Source organism: Mixophyes fleayi, chromosome 5, assembly GCF_038048845.1.
Source record: "Mixophyes fleayi isolate aMixFle1 chromosome 5, aMixFle1.hap1, whole genome shotgun sequence".
NCBI classification, from domain to species: Eukaryota; Metazoa; Chordata; class Amphibia; order Anura; family Limnodynastidae; genus Mixophyes; species Mixophyes fleayi.
The window spans coordinates 251,030,309-251,049,048 of record NC_134406.1 but is presented as its reverse complement, the minus strand read 5'-3'; the positions used below and the strand labels follow the sequence as shown (position 1 = coordinate 251,049,048).

The window sequence follows — 18,740 nt, the reverse complement described above, 5'->3', positions numbered from 1 at the left end:
TGCATCTTTAAAAAATATACCTTAATGAGGCCCTAAATGTGCAATTTCATACATTACTTTGCAAGTAATCATAATCAGGATTTATCATAAACGCTATGACCAAACAGTATTTAGTGAACATTAAAGCTGTTACAATTTGCACTGTTAGGTGTTCACAGTCTAATAGGAGTGAATAATATAAGGAGGCTGTCGGTGATTTAGATGTGGTGTCATAGGGTGTAATTCCTGACACTGAAGATGTTGAAATTAAAGTCTCACCAAGAAAGTAGATCCAGCAGTGCTTTGCAGAGAAGGCCGCTCTCTTTTGTGTCGCATTATATTCTGCAAAAAAGATTTCATATCGAAGGTAAACCCGGCAGGCTTGCAGCGGTGTATGAACCTTGATGCTAACTTGCACTTTCATCAGAAGGTGTAATCATTTATCCGGTATTTAAAGCTGGATAAACCAATCTGAGATCATTACTAATTTGCCTCAACCTGCCATTAAGTTGCTATACATGTCTACAAAGTGGATATACGTACATAAAAGACCTAACCGATTCTATGATAGTTCAACAATTGAGAAAAATATATACCAAAATGATACAGTATCTTTTAAAATAATTGTGTTTGTAAGTTACCAAATCAATTAAAAAAACTAATAACTGCACTTATTTCTTAATATATTGCTATTGTTTTGAATGAAATGTATCTAGTGATGTACAAACAACAATTGATACATTCAAGAATAAAAATGCATATATGAAGTAAAGCTAATCATATAATATTAAATTGTATTAGAAATAATTAGAAATTAAAATATACAATCATGTGATTTATATAGTAAATAAATAAATCAACCTACTGACTACGCAAGAGATCCATTTATAACAAAATAATTATTCTAAAGACCTTGGTCACAATACAATAGAATGAGTGTTTTAGATCACATATATCTTTAAAAAGCTTGTTGTTAATTATATATATCTTGTATTGATCATAATCCAAGACATATTACACAATTAGTTTTTATTAATAAAACTTATCCATACAGATGGCAAAACACAGTATAACTTATTACTGTTAATAAATACACTGTAAAAGCCATTAGATTCTTATAAAGACAAACGTTGCACAATCAATCACAGTCAAGTTCTAATAGTATTGACCATTGTTAATTGCTGGAAACTTGCTGAATACAGAGGAGCGATGTCTGCAGCTGTAGTATTAACCATTGTTAATAGCTGGAAACTTGCTGGATACAGAGGAGTGATAGTCTGCAGCTGTAGTATTAACCATTGTTAATAGCTGGAAGCTTGCTGGATACAGAGGAGTGATAGTCTGACGCTGCAGTATTAACCACTGAATTGCTGGAAGCTTGCTGAATACACAGGAGCGATAGTCTGCAGCTGCAGTATTAACCACTGTGAATGGCTGAAAGCTTGCTGAATACAGAAGAGTGATGATCTGCAGCAACAGAGAACCTATGAAAACCACGTCTGAGCATGGTGAAGACTCAAAGTACAGGTACCATAGAGCTGTAGCAGGTGCTTTAAATATCCTGCAGCTAGTGAATGAGGCTCCAATGAATGAGTGGAGGAGGTGAAACCAACATGGCGACCACCAGGAGCGAGCTGTGCTGCTCCACGCGGAAGGAGGCAGGCAGGTAAGCATGCTGAGCACCAGCCAGAAGGTCTGTGTATCCGGCGTGTGACACTCCTCCTTTTGCTGTTGGTATGATATGTTCTATACCTATAAGTATAATGCCTTATGGATTCCCTTTGTGTGCTTCAGCAAAATGTTTTGAAACATTTGGATTTCATTTTTTTTGCCTTGATATTTCAACGGTGTTCCACAAAAACAAATTTTGAATGTAGGGGTTGTTCACCCTATACACTGATAGTTATATACTGATGGTGTTACAGTTAATCATGGGGGGAGATTCAATTTGGCGCAAGGTGTCTTCGGAATGTCCGTAGAGACACCTCGCACTGATATTCTGGCTGGAACCCCCCTAGAGGTGCGAGGAAAAATGAGTGGAGATTCCTACAGCAATTGCCAGCAATGTTCGCAGGTCGATGTCCGTGTGCCACTTCACAGACAATTGAATCTACCCCATAGAGTTAATATGAAATTCTTCTTTTATAATGAAGGGACTAAATGATGCTTAACATCTGAAACATCCTTTAATTTTGTGAAAAAGACAACTGTTCTGAGTCATATTCTCCTTGAATGTAGATCTTCTTCCTTTAGAAAACTGGGGGCCAGTATAATACCCTCAGGTTTTGATTCTTTAAAGAATATTGATGCTTGAAGTTCTAAACAAGTTTTTAATATGACATCTGTTTGTTTTATCTGTCAGTTTATTTTCCCTGCAAAATCCCTTCTGTTTAAGCATCCTGCTGTACTACTTGCTCAGCCACTCCCTACCCATGCTACAGCTATTTCAGTCCCCTATCTCATCATTGTGTCACTCACCGGACGGTTAGTGCCTCTGGTTTGGGACATGGGTCTCTCTCTTTTTTCGGCGCCTGTTCGGCGCTGCGGCCGTCCGCCATCTTGACCAAAGATTGCGCATGTGCAGAAACCACGGACTGTTAAAACCATGCTCATAGTCTCATTGGTCAATCAATCACCTCTCACTACTTAAGGCACCTGTTACTCTGTTACCGTTGCCTGTTCTTTGGTTCTCATTCCCTTGTGACTCTGAGGTGTTTCCGGTTTCTTCTCGTTCTCTTTGTTTGCTGTGGAACATACCTGCGCCTGGACAAGCCTTCTCTCCATATCGTGGTACAACTGGTCAGCCGCAGACCACTCCACGCTATCTTGTTACATACCTGCACCTGGACAAGCCTTCTCTCCATATCGTGGTACAACTGGCCAGCCGCAGACCACTCCACGCTACCTTGTTACATACCTGCACCTGGACAAGTCGTCTCTCCATATCAGTGGTACAACTTGCTACTCGCAGACCACTCTACGCTACCTGGAGACATACCTGCACCCGGACAAGTCGTCTCTCCATATCGTGGTACAACTTGCTAGTCGCAGACCACTCTACGCTACCTGATAACATACCTGCACCTGGACAAGTCGTCTCTCCATATCGTGGTACAACTTGCTAGCCGCAGACCACTTCACGCTACCTTGTAACATACCTGCACCCGGACAAGTCGCCTCTCCATATCAGTGGTACAACTTGCCAGCCGCAGACCACTCTACGCTACCTGGAGACATACCTGCACCCGGACAAGTCGTCTCTCCATATCAGTGGTACAACATGCCAGCCGCAGACCACTCTACGCTACCTGATAACATACCTGCACCCGGACAAGTCTTCTCTCCATATCAGTGGTACAACTTGCCAGCCACAGACCACTCTACGCTACCTGATAACATACCTGCACCTGGACATGTCGTCTCTCCATATCAGTGGTACAACTTGCTAGTCGCAGACCACTCTACGCTACCTGGTAACATACCTGCACCTGGACAAGTCGTCTCTCCATATCAGTGGTACAACTTGCTAGTCGCAGACCACTTCACGCTACCTGGTAACATACCTGCACCTGGACAAGCCTTCTCTCCATATCAGTAGTACAACTTGCTAGTCGCAGACCACTTCACGCTACCTTGTAACATACCTGCATCTGGACATGTCTTCTCTCCATATCAGTGGTACAACTTGCTAGTCGCAGACCACTCCACGCTACCTTGTAACATACCTGCACCCGGACAAGTCGTCTCTCTATATCAGTGGTACAACTTGCCAGCTGCAGACCACTTCACGCTACCTTGTAACATACCTGCATCTGGACATGTCTTCTCTCCATATCAGTGGTACAACTTGCCAGCTGCAGACCACTCCACGCTATCTTGTTACATACCTGCACCCGGACAAGTCGTCTCTCTATATCAGTGGTACAACTTGCCAGCTGCAGACCACTTCACGCTACCTTGTAACATACCTGCACCTGGACAAACCTTCTCTCCATATCAGTGGTACAACTTGCCAGCCGCAGACCGCTCCACGCTACCTTGTAACATACCTGCACCCGGACAAGTCTTCTCTCCGTATCAGTGGTACAACTTGCTAGTCGCAGACCACTTCACGCTACCTTGTAACATACCTGCACCCGGACAAGTCTTCTCTCCATATCAGTGGTACAACTTGCTAGTCGCAGACCACTTCACGCTACCTTGTAACATACCTGCACCCGGACAAGTCTTCTCTCCGTATCAGTGGTACAACTTGCTAGTCGCAGACCACTTCACGCTACCTTGTAACATACCTGCACCCGGACAAGTCTTCTCTCCGTATCAGTGGTACAACTTGCTAGTCGCAGACCACTTCACGCTACCTTGTAACATACCTGCACCCGGACAAGTCTTCTCTCCATATCAGTGGTACAACTTGCCAGCTGCAGACCACTTCACGCTACCTTGTAACATACCTGCACCCGGACAAGTCTTCTCTCCATATCAGTGGTACAACTTGCTAGTCGCAGACCACTTCACGCTACCTTGTAACATACCTGCAACTGGACAAGTCTTCTCTCCATATCAGTGGTACAACTTGCTAGCCGCAGACCGCTCCACGCTATCTAGTATTATACCAGCATCTGCACAAGTCTTTACAGTTACCAGCATATCTCAGGAGCAGCTTACCCTACTATTTTGCATGGTACCTGTTATTAGGACTAAAGCCTATAGTGCCTCTGAAGTATAGCTGCGAGTCGCTGACTCACCTGCTGCATTATTGATTGGTCCTTCCATAGACTTTATCCAGTTGTCATATATTGGTCTGCTGTATGCTACCTGTGTGCTAATGCACTTTGGAACTTTCTCCTCCTTTTATTACTGCTAATCTGTCTACCGTGTTACCATTGTTTCCATTGTTCAGAGACTCTGCATTTATATCATTGACATTCCCTTTCCTATTCAGTTGTACAGTTCCGTATATTCACCACACTCCCCAGAGGGCCGCGAGTTCCTGGAGAAGACCAGCCACTGTGTTAGACTCCGCGCCTCTGGTAAAGTGAAATTCCACCTGGTGAATTCTGGGTAAAACTCCTAGTGCCCGTGACACATTGTACTTTCATTTCTTCTCAATGCTTTGTCTGTCATCACAAGTAGGAAGAAATGAAACTGAGTTTGAACCACTCTCCTCTCTCATGACTCTGCAAAACTCAGCTACTCAATCACCTGCTCTTTATTACTCTCCATTCAACACTTCCACCCACACCCCCACATGGCTCTTCATATCATTACTCTATACCCGCCGCTCCCAAAGTGTGCGCCGCGGCTCCCAGGGGTGCCATGGTGCTGTGACAGTGGTGCCGTGGCCAGGAAGAGAAAAAAAAAAACTTACCAATCTGGCGGCACCCGGGACCCAACATCCTTCTCCCTCCTCGCTTCTCACTGAATGTGACATTCAGTGACAAGCGGCAGTAGAGAAGATGCTGGGTCCAGGGTGCCGCCGGATTGGTAAGAAAACAGAAGAAAAGACAGAAGAAATCGAAGAAAGAAGTTCAATTATGGGAAGTAAAGAAACAGAGGGAAATGGTGATAGGAAACCGCAATGGAGGGGCAAAAGAATGAAGGAGGGGGCAGAGCGAGGATTCGGAGGGGGTAGAGTGAGGATGCGGAGGGGGTAGAGTGAGGATGCGGAGGGGGCAGAGTGAGGATGCAGAGGTGCACAGAGTGTGTAGAGATGAAGGAGGGCACAGAGTGTGTAGAGATGAAGGAGGGCACAGTGTGTGTGGATGAAGGGGGGGGGGGACACAGAGTGTGTGGATGATGGGGCACAGTGTGAGTTAGTTGTAAATTATTCTTTGCCAGAAATATAATTGGAAAAAAAATCTAAAAATATTTTTTTCCCCTTGGATTTATGTGTATTATTTTTGCATACAACTAAATAAGTATTTCTGTCCTGAACTAAATACTTATTACATTTTTTTGACTACTTATAAAACTGGACTGCTCAGTAATTATTTTGGAGGGGTGCCTTGAAAAAATTATGTAGACTCTACGGGTGCCGCGATCTGCAAAAGTTTGGGAACCACTGCTCTATACTATCCAGACATCCATGAATAAACTACATTTGCTGCAGCCTAGTTCTGCACTACTTCTCTGATTACACAGTACATTGCAATTAGGTAATTCTTTTAATTCCCTAATTTTTGCTATTTTACTCATAAATCCCAATGCTTGCCAAAATATTTTTCTTTCTCTCTTTTCATGGCATTATCTTTAGGACTATATCATCCCTCACCCATCCTGCAACACAAACCTCTGTCCACATTGCCTCTTCATTACTTCAGTCACCTCTAGTTAACACTCATGAACTCTTTTCCTATTTAAATTCAATAACTTTAACAGCCTCACCCTGTCGACAGAAACTAAAAAACACACATCTTACAATCATCTTTCCTATCTTTCTTCCTCCCTGCTTCTATTAGCTGGTGATATATCACCTAATCCAGGTCCCCTTCACTTCTCCCACACACATATATCTAAACACTACAGAAATCCAGCAAACCTTAACCGCATCACCTGTCTCCCCTCTCTTCCAAAGTCGTTTAAATGTGCCCTTTGGAATGCACGTTCTGTTTGTAACAAACTTACCTCCGTACTCGATCTCTTCCTCTCAACCAACCTCAACCTTCTAGCAATAACAGAAACATGGCTCACGCAATCAGACACTGCCTCACCTGCAGCCCTTTCACATGGTGGTCTCTATTTTACCCACACCCCCAGACCAGGAGGCAGACAAGGAGGTGAGGTTGGACTACTTCTCTCCCCACAGTGCACATTCACAGTTCTACCAAATGTCCCATCACTCACGTTCACATCTTTTGAAGTACATGCTGTTAGGATATTTAAATCTCTTTTTTTCTCTATGCGTGTTGCTGTCATCTATCACCCCCCGGGACCACACCAACAATTTCTTGAACACTTCTCTGTGTGGCTCCCTCACTTCTTATCCTCTGACATCCCCACCATCATCATGGGTGATTTCAACATCCCTATTTCTAATCCATGTTCTAGTGCTGCTTCCAAACTACTCTCTCTAACATCCTCACTTGACCTCTCCCAGTGGATTGAATCCGCTATTCATCAGGATGGCCACTGTCTTGATCTTGTTTTCTCTAGACTATGCTCAGTTTCTGATTTCCTTAACACTCCTTTCCCCCTCTTGGATCATCACCTTATTAGCTGCTCGTTGACCCCCAGTTCTTTACCCTCCCCAGTGTCAAACTCTTCCAAGCCTCCTCACAACTGCAGGAATATCAACTCTATTGATCTTCAACAGTTTTCCACCTCTCCCCAACACCTTCTCTCCCCAATATCTACATTCTCCTCCCCTGATCGGGCAGTACCCCATTTTCACCAAACCCTAGCAACTGCCCTTGATCAAGTGGCTCCAGTGACACTACATACTCCGCGTAGACTTCTTTGCCAACCGTGGCTCACTAAAGTAACATGAACCCTACAAAAACTTTCTCGTAAAGCAGAACGTCACTGGCGTAAATCTTGTACCTCTAATGATTTCATCACATATACTGGTATCTACCACTCCTATAGAAATGCTCTGGACACTGCAAAACAAACATACTTCCAATCTCTCATCTATGCTCAAGCTTCTAACCCCAAACGCCTTTTAAACACATTTAAATCTCTTCTGAACTCTCCCGCGCCAAACCCTCCGACTACCATCAGTGCACAGGATCTTGCTTCCTATTTCAAGGACAAAATAGATAAGATCAGACTTGATATGGTATCATCTCCCTCAACAAGATATCAGCTCAATTCCTTTGTAGCACCCTCTGACATTCTCTCTTCATTTGATCCCACAAATGAAGAAGAAGTTTCTACTCTGTTCTCATCTTCCTACTCTACCTCCTGTCCTCTTGTTCCCATTCCCTCACAAATTAGTAGGTCCCTGTCTGCTGTGCTCATTCCCCCTCTAACTAAAATCTGTAATCTGTCCCTTTCTACTGGTATTTTTCCATCACTATTCAAGCATGCAGTGATTACTCCCATTTTAAAAAACTCTCTCGCAAATTACCGCCCCATCTCCCAGCTCCCATGCCCCTTCAAGCTTCTCGAGAGAATTGCCTACACACGCCTCACACACTTTCTTACAGCAAACAACCTATTGGATCAGTCAGGCTTTCGCTCTCAACTCTCCACAGAGACTGTGCTGACCAAGGTTGTCAATGATTTGATCACAGCAAAAAGTAAAAACCATTACTCTCTTCTAACTCTCCTGGATCTCTCTGCTGCATTTGACACTGTTGACCACTCTCTCCTCATACAAACACTACAATCCCTAGGTCTTGAAGGCACTGTCACACGCCGGTCCCATAGTTAGGTGCCGGCGCTGTGACTTTCCCTTTAAGAACCATGATTCTGCTGGCTTCTGCCTCAGAGACATTACTTTCACAGGTGTTCCTGGCTACTGTGATCTGGACCTCCTCCTGAACCTCATTGGTCCTGGAGCACTATATTAACCTCCCAAGGTAATGGGCTCATTGCCTGTTCTTCGTGTAACTCTGATTGCATTTGGATCTGGCTGTATACCTCTCCTTCCGTGTGTCCGTTACCTAACGCTGGACTGAACTCCTTACTGCTGTTCACCTGCAAGCTACAAACTTCTCACTGCTGTTCACCTGCAAGCTGCAAACTTCTCACTGCTGTTTACCTGCAAGCCGCAAACTCCTCACTGCTGTTCACCTGCAAGTTGTAACTCCTTACCGCTGTTCATCTACAAGCTGCAAACTCCTCACCGCTGTTCATCTACAAGCTGCAAACTCCTCACCGCTGTTCATCTACAAGCTGCAAACTCCTCACCGCTGTTCACCTGCAAGCTGGAACTCCTCTCCGCTATTCATCTGCACGCTGAACGAGTATCGTGAGTTGTTGCTAAACCTGTGCTTTATCTATTGGTTCCACTTTACTGCCGGCTGGCTAAGATCGCTGCATCTCACTGTTAGAGCTACTATCAAGTCACCTGTCACCTGTAGTTCCACGTCTGACACAGGTTATCCTTACTCTGCTGTTACCTGGTTACTGGACTGTTATTGTGAACTACTTGTTGTGCCGATGGCTAGTACTTGGGCTCAAGTTGCGTGTCTCTGTTCAGTTGCTCCATACTACAGCGAACTTACCATTGCAGTTACAACGAATCCTGCTACCTGTAGTTCCACACATGATTCAGATACTACTCACGTCTCTGCTACTTCTAGGCAACATTCTACTGCATGTGTCAGTGTTCATCCAAGTCCTTGGGTGACGTTTAACGCTTACTGCTTTACTTAATAAGAATCAGCGATTCCAGTACCACCTGCTATGTTGAGTCATCTCTACTCTCGGATCAGCTAAGTTCTATATACTGCTTTGTTTGGACTGTAAGCTGTACCAGTGATTCACATTCATCTGCTGTGTGGTTCTCTATGGGATCCTAGTGTTCTTGTTTATCATCACTGCGTTGAACTGTATATCCTCTCATCTCATGCTGTTGCCAAGGGTTACCGACTATGAAGTAGCATATGTGAATTGTGTCTGCATTACTACGAATTGCTGTGTATTCATCTCTGCCAACATATATATATATATATATATATATATATATATATATATATATATCTCTATTCCTGTTGTACCAACATTCAATATACTACGTTGCAGCACTACTACTTTCTCGTGTTATTATTGATGCTTGTAAGCCGTGAACTTATCCTGTGACTATCATTGTATTCTGCCTCCACCATCCTCGATAGTGAGGCGGGGGATCTGCAAAAAAACTCAGAGCCGTGACACCTATCCTGGTTCTCATCCTACCTATCTAATCGCTCTTTCAGTGTTAATTTCTCTGGATCCACCTCTGCTCCGCTTCCTTTATTAGTTGGAGTTCCACAAGGCTCAGTCCTAGGTCCTCTGCTATTCTCTATCTACACCACTTCTCTTGGAAAACTAATAAGCTCGTTTGGATTTCAGTATCATCTCTATATGGATGATACACAAATCTATCCTCTCCTGATCTTTCACCATCTGTGTTGTCTCGCGTTACTGACTGACTTTCTGCCATTTCATCTTGGATGTCTTCTCGCCAACTCAAACTCAATCTTCAAAAACTGAATTAATAATATTCCCACCCAAAAACAGAAGCTTCCTGTCTGACATTTTTTTTTCTGTTGATACCATGACCATAAATCCCACCCAGCAAGCTCGCTGCCTAGGTGTGATCCTTGACTCACAACTATCATTTATTCCCCACTTCAACTCTATATCTAAATCCTGTTACATACACCTAAAGAACATTTCCACAATACACCGCAAAAACCTTAATTCATGCACTCATCATCTCCCACATCGAGTATTGCAATTCCCTCCTTACTGGTCTTCCCAAAGTCAGACTTGAACTCCTACAATCTATTTTGCACGCAGCGGCTAGATTGATTTTCCTTGCAAACAGTTCTTCCTCTGCTGAGCCACTCTGTCAGTCCCTACATTGGCTGCCTGTATTTCAACAAATCCAATATAAAAATTGCACCGACATACATGTCCTCAGTTGTCTCAAAATATCTCCCAATTCAACACCTCCATTCTGCACAAGATCTGCATCTCTCTTCCCCTCTCATTACATCCTCCCATTCTCGGTTACAGGACTTTTTTTGGGCTGCACCCACTTTGTAGAATTCCCTCCCTCGCACAGTAAGACTTTCCTCTAGTCTTCAAACCTTCAAGCGTTCTCTGAAAAAACCCACCTCTTCAGACAAGTTTATGGTATTCTTCAACCACCATCTTAATCTCCCTAGGTTACCCTATTACCAACATTGCCACACACATAGCCCACTCAGTACTTTTAACTTTGCATTCTAGCTGGTCCATTGTGCAATATGATGTAGCACATGCCCTTGTTTTTCAAACTCCCATTGTCCCATAGATTGTAAGCTTGCGAGTAGGGTTCTCTTACCTCTGTCTGTATGTATTACCCAGTATTGTTTTATTAATGTTTGTTCCAAATTGTAAAACACTACGGAATTTGCTTGCGCTATATAAATAAATGTTGATGATGAATATACTGTATATGGACAAAAGTATTTGAACGCTTGACTATTACAGGTGAGTTTTTACAGGTGAGTCAAGAGGTGAGTTTACAGAGAACGCTTCAAGCTGCTTTGAAGACCAGAAGAAAATCTTGTTGTGCAATGGAGGGAATTCCATAGATTGGATACAGCCCAAAAAAATGTCCTGTAACTGGGAATGGGAGGATGTAATGAGAGTGGATGAGAGACAAGAGAGGAGATGTATGTCGGTGCAGTTTTGTTGATGGCCTTGTATGTTAGTAGAAGTATTTTACATTGTATTCGGCAGATGGGACATGAAGCAGGATAAAGCTGGGATCTGCAGGTAAAGGCTCGACGGGCCATATGTATCTCATCACTGACCTAAATACATAGGGGCAGGCTGGGCTGGGGGGCAGGGGGGCTGGTCCCATAGTGGGCTACCTTGGGATGGGTCATTGGGCCACTTGCATTTTTATTCTTTTAAAATGTTCTTTATAGGCTGCTGAGTCGAGTCTTGCCCTCCGGGCTAGAATTTGCCAGCCCTCCCCTGTATGTAGACCCCTTTATGTTGAAAAGCTACTTATATTATCAATAACATTGACAAATACATTATATAAATAACATTTAAGGAGCTTATCAAAGCTAAAACTATTTAGAGTGATTTACAAGGGAAGCATTTTACAATCTATGCGTGGCAGAAACACACAGGCAAGAGTGCATATAAAAGAACCTTACTTATACATTTTACAAGATTCTATTTTAGGTGTTTTAGGTTTGGCATTCATTATATTGCAATATATGTACACAGTCACTAAGAATTAGCCAGATGGCAGTGCTTTCATTCTGGCTCCCAAGTACATAGCTTGTGTATATACACTCTTATTACACTAGAGGGCAGCAATACAATATTATAGTATAGTAATATTATAGTATTGAATAACTAGGTAAATAGCAAACCTATGTACGTTTGTCTTCAAATAAAAAGAAAAACACACAGTGGCATTAATGCAATGCCTGGTGACAGATGACTAAAACATTGTTTTCATTTGAGGACAGTAATACATACTTTTGTTTCTCATTTATTCTCTAAAATGATACACAACGTTGTGTTGCCTCAGGAATAAAAAGTACTGCGTAGTATAAATACTAGTAACATTTACAAATATACAGCAAACTGTTGCCCTATTTTCAGAGCACCCTGAATTTGGCAGGGAATGGACTTAATGAAGTGTTGAAAGTGCTGCTCAGCAAGACCGACCGAGGTTAATTCCAATTTGTCTCACAATTGCAAATTGAGTGGTAGATCTCTACTCTAAATAGCCTATACTGTATCATTTAGCTGCTATATTATTGAGCCCCGGTGACAGCCATGAAGCTGAATTCATTGTAACCATTTCAGGATTTGTACAATCTTGCGGCAGAAAAGTGTAACTTGCTGGGGAAAAAATACACTGGAAAAAAAACACTCACAGAGTACACTACTGCCATGAAAGAATGTTCTTAATTAATAATTATGATCAGATATCACCACCACGACCAACTTGCATTGTTGCCATCTAACATAATAGATTTATGCAGTTTTCTCCAAATTCTCGTCCTCCCATCATTGTGAAACAGCAAAAAACAGGATTCACCAGACCTGGCGATGTTCCGGTCGTCCAGTCTTCTTGTTTCTTCCTACCACTGCAACTGTTCATTCTTGTTTTTTTGCTAACAAGAGCAGAAATCTGCTGGGTTAATGAGCTGTGACAGTGTGCAACATTTGCATTCTGATATGCATCTTATGATACCAGCGTTGTACTTAGCCGCTGGCTTACTGCAGTAGCCCATCTGTTACTCTGCATAAGTTACATCAACCTCAGGCAGCTCCTTTCAGCCTGTTTTTGACCACAAGACAGTCGAGGGTTGGCAGTTACTTGGATGGGGGCCCATTCTTGATACATGAGTGGCACCATCATGCATGAAACCTCCAGAGGTATTGCTTTTCCTGATATGCTCATACTGGAGCATCAGGTGCCCACTAACATTCATCCACTTAGCACGGTGGCTAAGTGGTTAGCACTTCTGCCTTACAGTACTGGGGTCATGGATTCAATTCCCGACCATGGCCTTATCTGTGTGGAGTTTGTATGTTCTCCCCGTATTTGTGTGGGTTTCCTACAGATGCCCCAGTTTCCTCCCACACTCCAAAAACATACTGGTAGTGTAATTGGCTGCTAACAAATTGACCCTAGTGTCTGTTTGTTTATGCTAGGGAATTTAGACTGTAAGCCCCAATGGGGCAGGGACTGATGTGAGTGAGTACGGCACTGCAGAATTAGTGGCGTTATATAAATAAATGGTGATGATGATGATGCTGATCCTTCAGTCAGTGCGCATGTGTGCTCAGGGACTCGCCGTTCATGCTGAGCTATTATGCGAACTGTGCTTTGCTTTTAGCAGCCTTACAGGAATCTAACCCAGTAGTTTTGTTTGCAGTTACCACAGGGCCATCTTAACAGCATTATGGGCCCCCGGGCAAAGCAGTGCACCGGGGCCCCTAGATATAGACATAGATATATAGATGTATACAGATACAGAGATATAGATATATAGAGCTAGATAGATGTACTTGCTCAGTGACCCTTGAAGGTTTTTTTTGCAGGTTTTTTTCTTTTGCAGGATTATTTATTCTCATTAAGAGCCGTGCCTATGGGGCCCCCTTGCCTATGGGGCCCACAGGCAGCTGCCCATCGTGCCCAATGGAAAAGATAGCCCTGAGTTACCAGAGAATGGACACCAGCAGCCACAGGTAGGGAAAGCAACAAGAACAGGTAGGAGAGAGCAGGACAGTCTGCCAATTGTATTTTTCTATATTGGCAGTTCCTCTGCAACATGTTATTAAATAAACATGAATATGTATATTGTGATGACATTTTCTGTTACTGGGTTGCTACTGCTACAGTTTAGTTGCTCATTTTGTCCTATTTTCTATGTATTAGTGTACCCATCACTTGTATACAGAGGAGGCAGCCATTATGTGGGTGAACCAATAAATATACCTCCCAAATGTGTCCCAATTTCAGCGGGACAGTCCCGATTTAGGGCTCTGTCCCATGAGTGGGAATGTTGGGACAACGGTGGTATGTAATGGGCAGTCTAGCAATACTCAGCCCTCTGATGGCATAATCAACTTTGTATTAATCCCGCCTCTTTTTGTGTTTGCCCTGCCTACACTTGATTTGGTCCCACCCACGAGGCCACTTCCAGATTTTTGTCCAGGACCACTTTATGTTCCCAATCCGCCCCTGCCTGTGGCGCATCATTCAAAGTATCCTTATTCCTCTGCTGTCCTGGAATGGGATGTGTATAGGATCAGAGAGTCAGCTTGATGCACCAGACGGTTTCATACAATTCGTGTCACATTGTTTTAGATTGAGAACAATTTTAGTTTAGGAATGTTTTTCTTGTTTATATTGTTTTGTTTTTTCCTTGTGTTTTGAAAATGCTTAATAAAAATATTTGATTTAACAAAAAAAGAGTGATCAAGGAAGTTAACTTACTATAGCAATAAAAAGGAATGAAAGGTTTTTGCATTTTCATGCACTTCACAGGCATTATCAGTACAGAACTCGAATGTTTGGCCTTGTAACATCACCCTGAACCGTTACCCAGGTTTTAATAACTTCTAGTAAGCTTGAGACAAAGACATATTATATTTGTGTGAGTATATGAATACTTTGATAGCTTGACTGACACCAGGTACAACACAATTTTATGAGACTCTAGGGGGGTATATTTACTAAACTGCGGGTTTGAAAAAGTGGAGATGTTGCCTATAGCAACCAATCAGATTCTAGCTGTCATTTTGTAGAATGTACTAAATAAATGATAACTAAAATCTGATTGGTTGCTATAGGCAACATCTCCACTTTTTCAAACCCGAAGTTTAGTAAATCTAGCCCTCGATCTTTACTTACTAAAATAATGGACAAATATAACTTATCTAGAACTTCCCAACAGTTTGGAACACTGGCCTCAAGGAACATTAACCAGCTGATTGACTGTCTAGCTCGTGCCCCTAACCCTTATAAAAAACTATACTCTAATGTAAACTAACCTATACCTGACCTAAGTAAACACTAATGTTCTATGCTAACTACTATCTAACTTAACCAACGTTATAACAATACTAACCTATGTTTATACTAACAAACTAACTAACCTATCCATACTGTACATGCTCAAATAAAATAAACTACAAAGCCGTATCAAGGAATTCATTCACATTTGCATATTTATATGAAATTCCAATGAAGCATCACAATTTTCCAGTCATGTCAGAATTGTCCTTGCCGAAGCAAAAATGTAAGGTTTTAATCTTGACCTTTTCCCATGGTAAAGGCTGCAGAGAAAGAGTCATCGTTGGGCAGGCGCTTGCTTGAGGATACGTGATTAGGAGAGACGGCAACAGGCGCGGGCGTGACAGCCCCTACTTCATTCTCAGTAGCTCTCGTTCATGCCTCCAGTCTACTATGAAGTTGACATCACCCTTTTAAAAATCCAAATGGAGCAGAGTTTCGAAAAAATTGAGAACAGAAACATTGGTAAAGGGGCGGGGTGGTGAAGGGAGCCAGATTTTAAATTAAGGACAAGGGGCCTGATTCATTAAGGTACTTAAATTAAGAAGTTTCTTATTTAAGTCTCCTGGACAAAACCATGTTACAATGCAAGGGGTGCAAATTAGTATTCTGTTTTGCACATAAGTTAAATACTGACTGTTTTTTTCATGTAGCACACACATATCAACTTTAAATTTCAGTGTACAAATAAGCTATCAAGTATTTGTGTGTTTCATGAAAAAACAGTCAGTATTTAACTTATGTGCAAAACAGAATACTAATTTGCACCCCTTGCATTGTAACATGGTTTTGTCCAGGAAACTTAAATAAGAAACTTCTTAATTTAAGTACCTTAATGAATCAGGCCCTAGGGTTTTTTTTTACCTACCATGAATAAGCCTGGCGTGGAAGGTGAGGGGGTATTACATTATTAGACTAGGGCGGCCTGAACTCTCAATCAGGCCCTGAATGGGCATATAAACAGTGGGCAGCGCATGCTGTCAGAACGCTGTCTCCTTCTTGGGTGTTTTATTTGGAGGAAAACTGCAGAGCAGCAATGTGGAGTTAGAGGCGCATTGTGCCAATGTGTATCCAAAACATCAGAGTCCAATATGCTTCCTCTCTATAATTTACAGCTTACATTTATTATGAGTCAGCTGACCTCAGGACTGTTTTATTATATGCGCCACTTTTGTGAACTTTTTATCACATTGCTGGGAGATCATCTACCAATTCACTTCTCTGCGTCATGGAAAATAGGTCCCATGAAAAGTATAAGACCGGATCCAAAGACCACCAGATCTGAGTAGTTTTGCGGAGGAGAAATTACCATAGCTGATTTTGCACAATTGCACTGGATGTTTCAAGTTTATAAATTATCTCCTTTTTTTTTTATTGATACATTTATTATATAGATCTTGACAGATGTCCACATTTGCCCACATTGTCACTCTAGTTCCCTAGAAGAAGTTCTCACTTTAGGGGGTAAATGTATTAAGTGTCGATTTCTGCAAGTTAGCAGAAATTGGCAAGGTTGCAGTGAAAATGTAAAGCTGCAATGACCTTAAAGATAAAACAATGCCTTTAAAGCCTCTACCGGTTTAAATTTTCACTGCAGATTCACCGTTTTCCAGCGATTTGCAGAAATCGGCACTTGATACACTTACCCCTAGGACTGCTGTAAAACAGTTAGAATAAAGGTGCACATTCAAGCCACAATTTAGGCAGCAAAATTGGCACCTTTACACCTAAAAAGACATCGGCCCTGATCTCCATCAGAAGTTTACTAAACTGCGGGTTTGAAAAAGTGGAGATGTTGCCTATAGCAACCAATCAGATTCTAGTTATTTATTTAGTACATTCTACAAAATGACAGCTAGAATCTGATTGGTTGCTATAGGCAACATCTCCACTTTTTCAAACCCGCAGTTTAGTAAATATACCCCTTGCTGTCCCATATACTTCTTCTGCTTGCTCACCTCATATGATGTTGTTCGCCTGGAAAGAGTTTATATCTACAAATCCTATCCCTCCTGACACTTTAAACATATCATTGCCCTCTTCCCAATAACTGTCCAACCTAAAGGCGCGTGCAACTAATTCAAATATTGTTACGAAGATCTTAAGCTGTATGCTGTAAAATCTAGTGTATTGTATGTGAACTATCACTCTTTCCCCTCTCCAACCCATTTTTCCCTCATTTTAATGTTTGTTTTTTTCCCTTTATACCATGTAAATGAAAACTCTCAATAAAAACTATTATTGAAAAAAAAAAAAAAGTGGCATCATTTTTTTTAGATTGCAACAGTGTCAAAGAGCTTTAAGAAAGTATTCATCCTATTTTTAGAGCAGTTTTCAGGCATTAACAACTGAAAAGCACATTAACAGCCGATTGGTATGAATGAGCCCAGAGAGATGCTGACGTCAAAGTTCTGCAATTGATTTAAATACAGGAAGTCTGGAATGCAAAGGAAAAACTACTCATACAGCATTGATTTGGTAAGATCTGTGAAACTCATGTGTATACAGAGTTAGGAATGTTCCCAATCACTCTTTTGTATAAGTATTGAGCAATGGACACAATCTAAAACTCATTATTTTGCTGTAATAAATAAAATCGTTTTTAAATGTCATCATAATTGGCATTTAAAAGTCCAATATAAAACTATAGTTCACTTACATCTACAGCCACATCAAAATAAATACTATTTACATTGTTATATACACACACCTGCATTGGCGCGCTGAAAGTCACAGAGCCTATAAACTGGCTCTTAATAAATTAAGTCATAAATGAATCAATAAATATTAGCATGTAACTGTACTCACATCTGCACATGTATGTGCTGTAATGTGTGGAATTTCCTTCATTCTAGGAGGTGTCATGTGATGCCCCGGGTGTGTCTATCTTCAGGTAGGACACGCCCCCCCCAGGTGAGGTCAGGCAGTACCTGTACACACACTCTACACTTGTAGGAGTACAGCTACCTTTAACAATCTGATAATTGCTTCCTCTTAGCTGGGGTTATGGACATCAGCATCCCAGTCACAGAAGACCTTGTGGACAATCTTGGGGGAAGTTTTTTGGTTAAGTAATCTACACATTTGGATTTTTATTTTCCCATGCTACCTCTACTAAACATTAATTTATGTTATTTCTTACTATGTATCAGCTAGAATAGTCAGACTAGGCATTGAAAATAGACAGTTATGCGGCATGGACGTAATGGCATGCAATGTACATGTACATTAAGTTCTATACCTGTAGTGCTTTATAAATTACTATCTACAACTGTATAATAATCCATGAGCTGTGAATGCACATTTAGGGAATTTCTGCTAGGTTTCCAGCTTAAAATGATTTTCTTAATTTATTGCTGCATGCCATTGGTTGTTCATCCTGAAAATAATATATTGCATATATTCTGCTTTGTCATAAGAAACAAAAACCAAGTAGTCTGAGCATTGTCCGGTGTGATTTACTGTTTGTTAAAATCTTTGAAATTCTTTGTAGCAGTTTGTGTTTGAGCCTTCAAAAGCCCTATTTTTAGTGGAATGTATATAAGCATTGTGCAGATGAAATACT

At 41.7% G+C, this 18,740-nt stretch overlaps 1 protein-coding gene across 8 annotated transcripts in view; it reads left to right on the top strand.

The window, feature by feature from the left end:
• SNX31 (sorting nexin 31) overlaps positions 1 to 18,740 on the top strand; it is an 88,060-nt gene that overhangs the window by 35,397 nt on the left and 33,923 nt on the right. For 2 of the 8 annotated variants that reach the window (XR_012692926.1, XM_075213890.1), the window contains exons 1-2: positions 17,010 to 18,068; positions 18,174 to 18,241. The exons of 2 other annotated variants lie outside the window; for them this stretch is intronic. Coding sequence is in view for 5 of the 6 variants with exons in the window: in XM_075213890.1 (XP_075069991.1) it covers positions 17,996 to 18,068; positions 18,174 to 18,241 (141 nt within the window). In the remaining variant the exon portion in view is untranslated. Of the gene's footprint in view, positions 1 to 17,007; positions 18,069 to 18,173; positions 18,242 to 18,740 lie in introns of those variants that run through there. 4 more of the 8 variants (XM_075213889.1, XM_075213888.1, XM_075213893.1 and 1 more) reach the window with 4 other exon arrangements.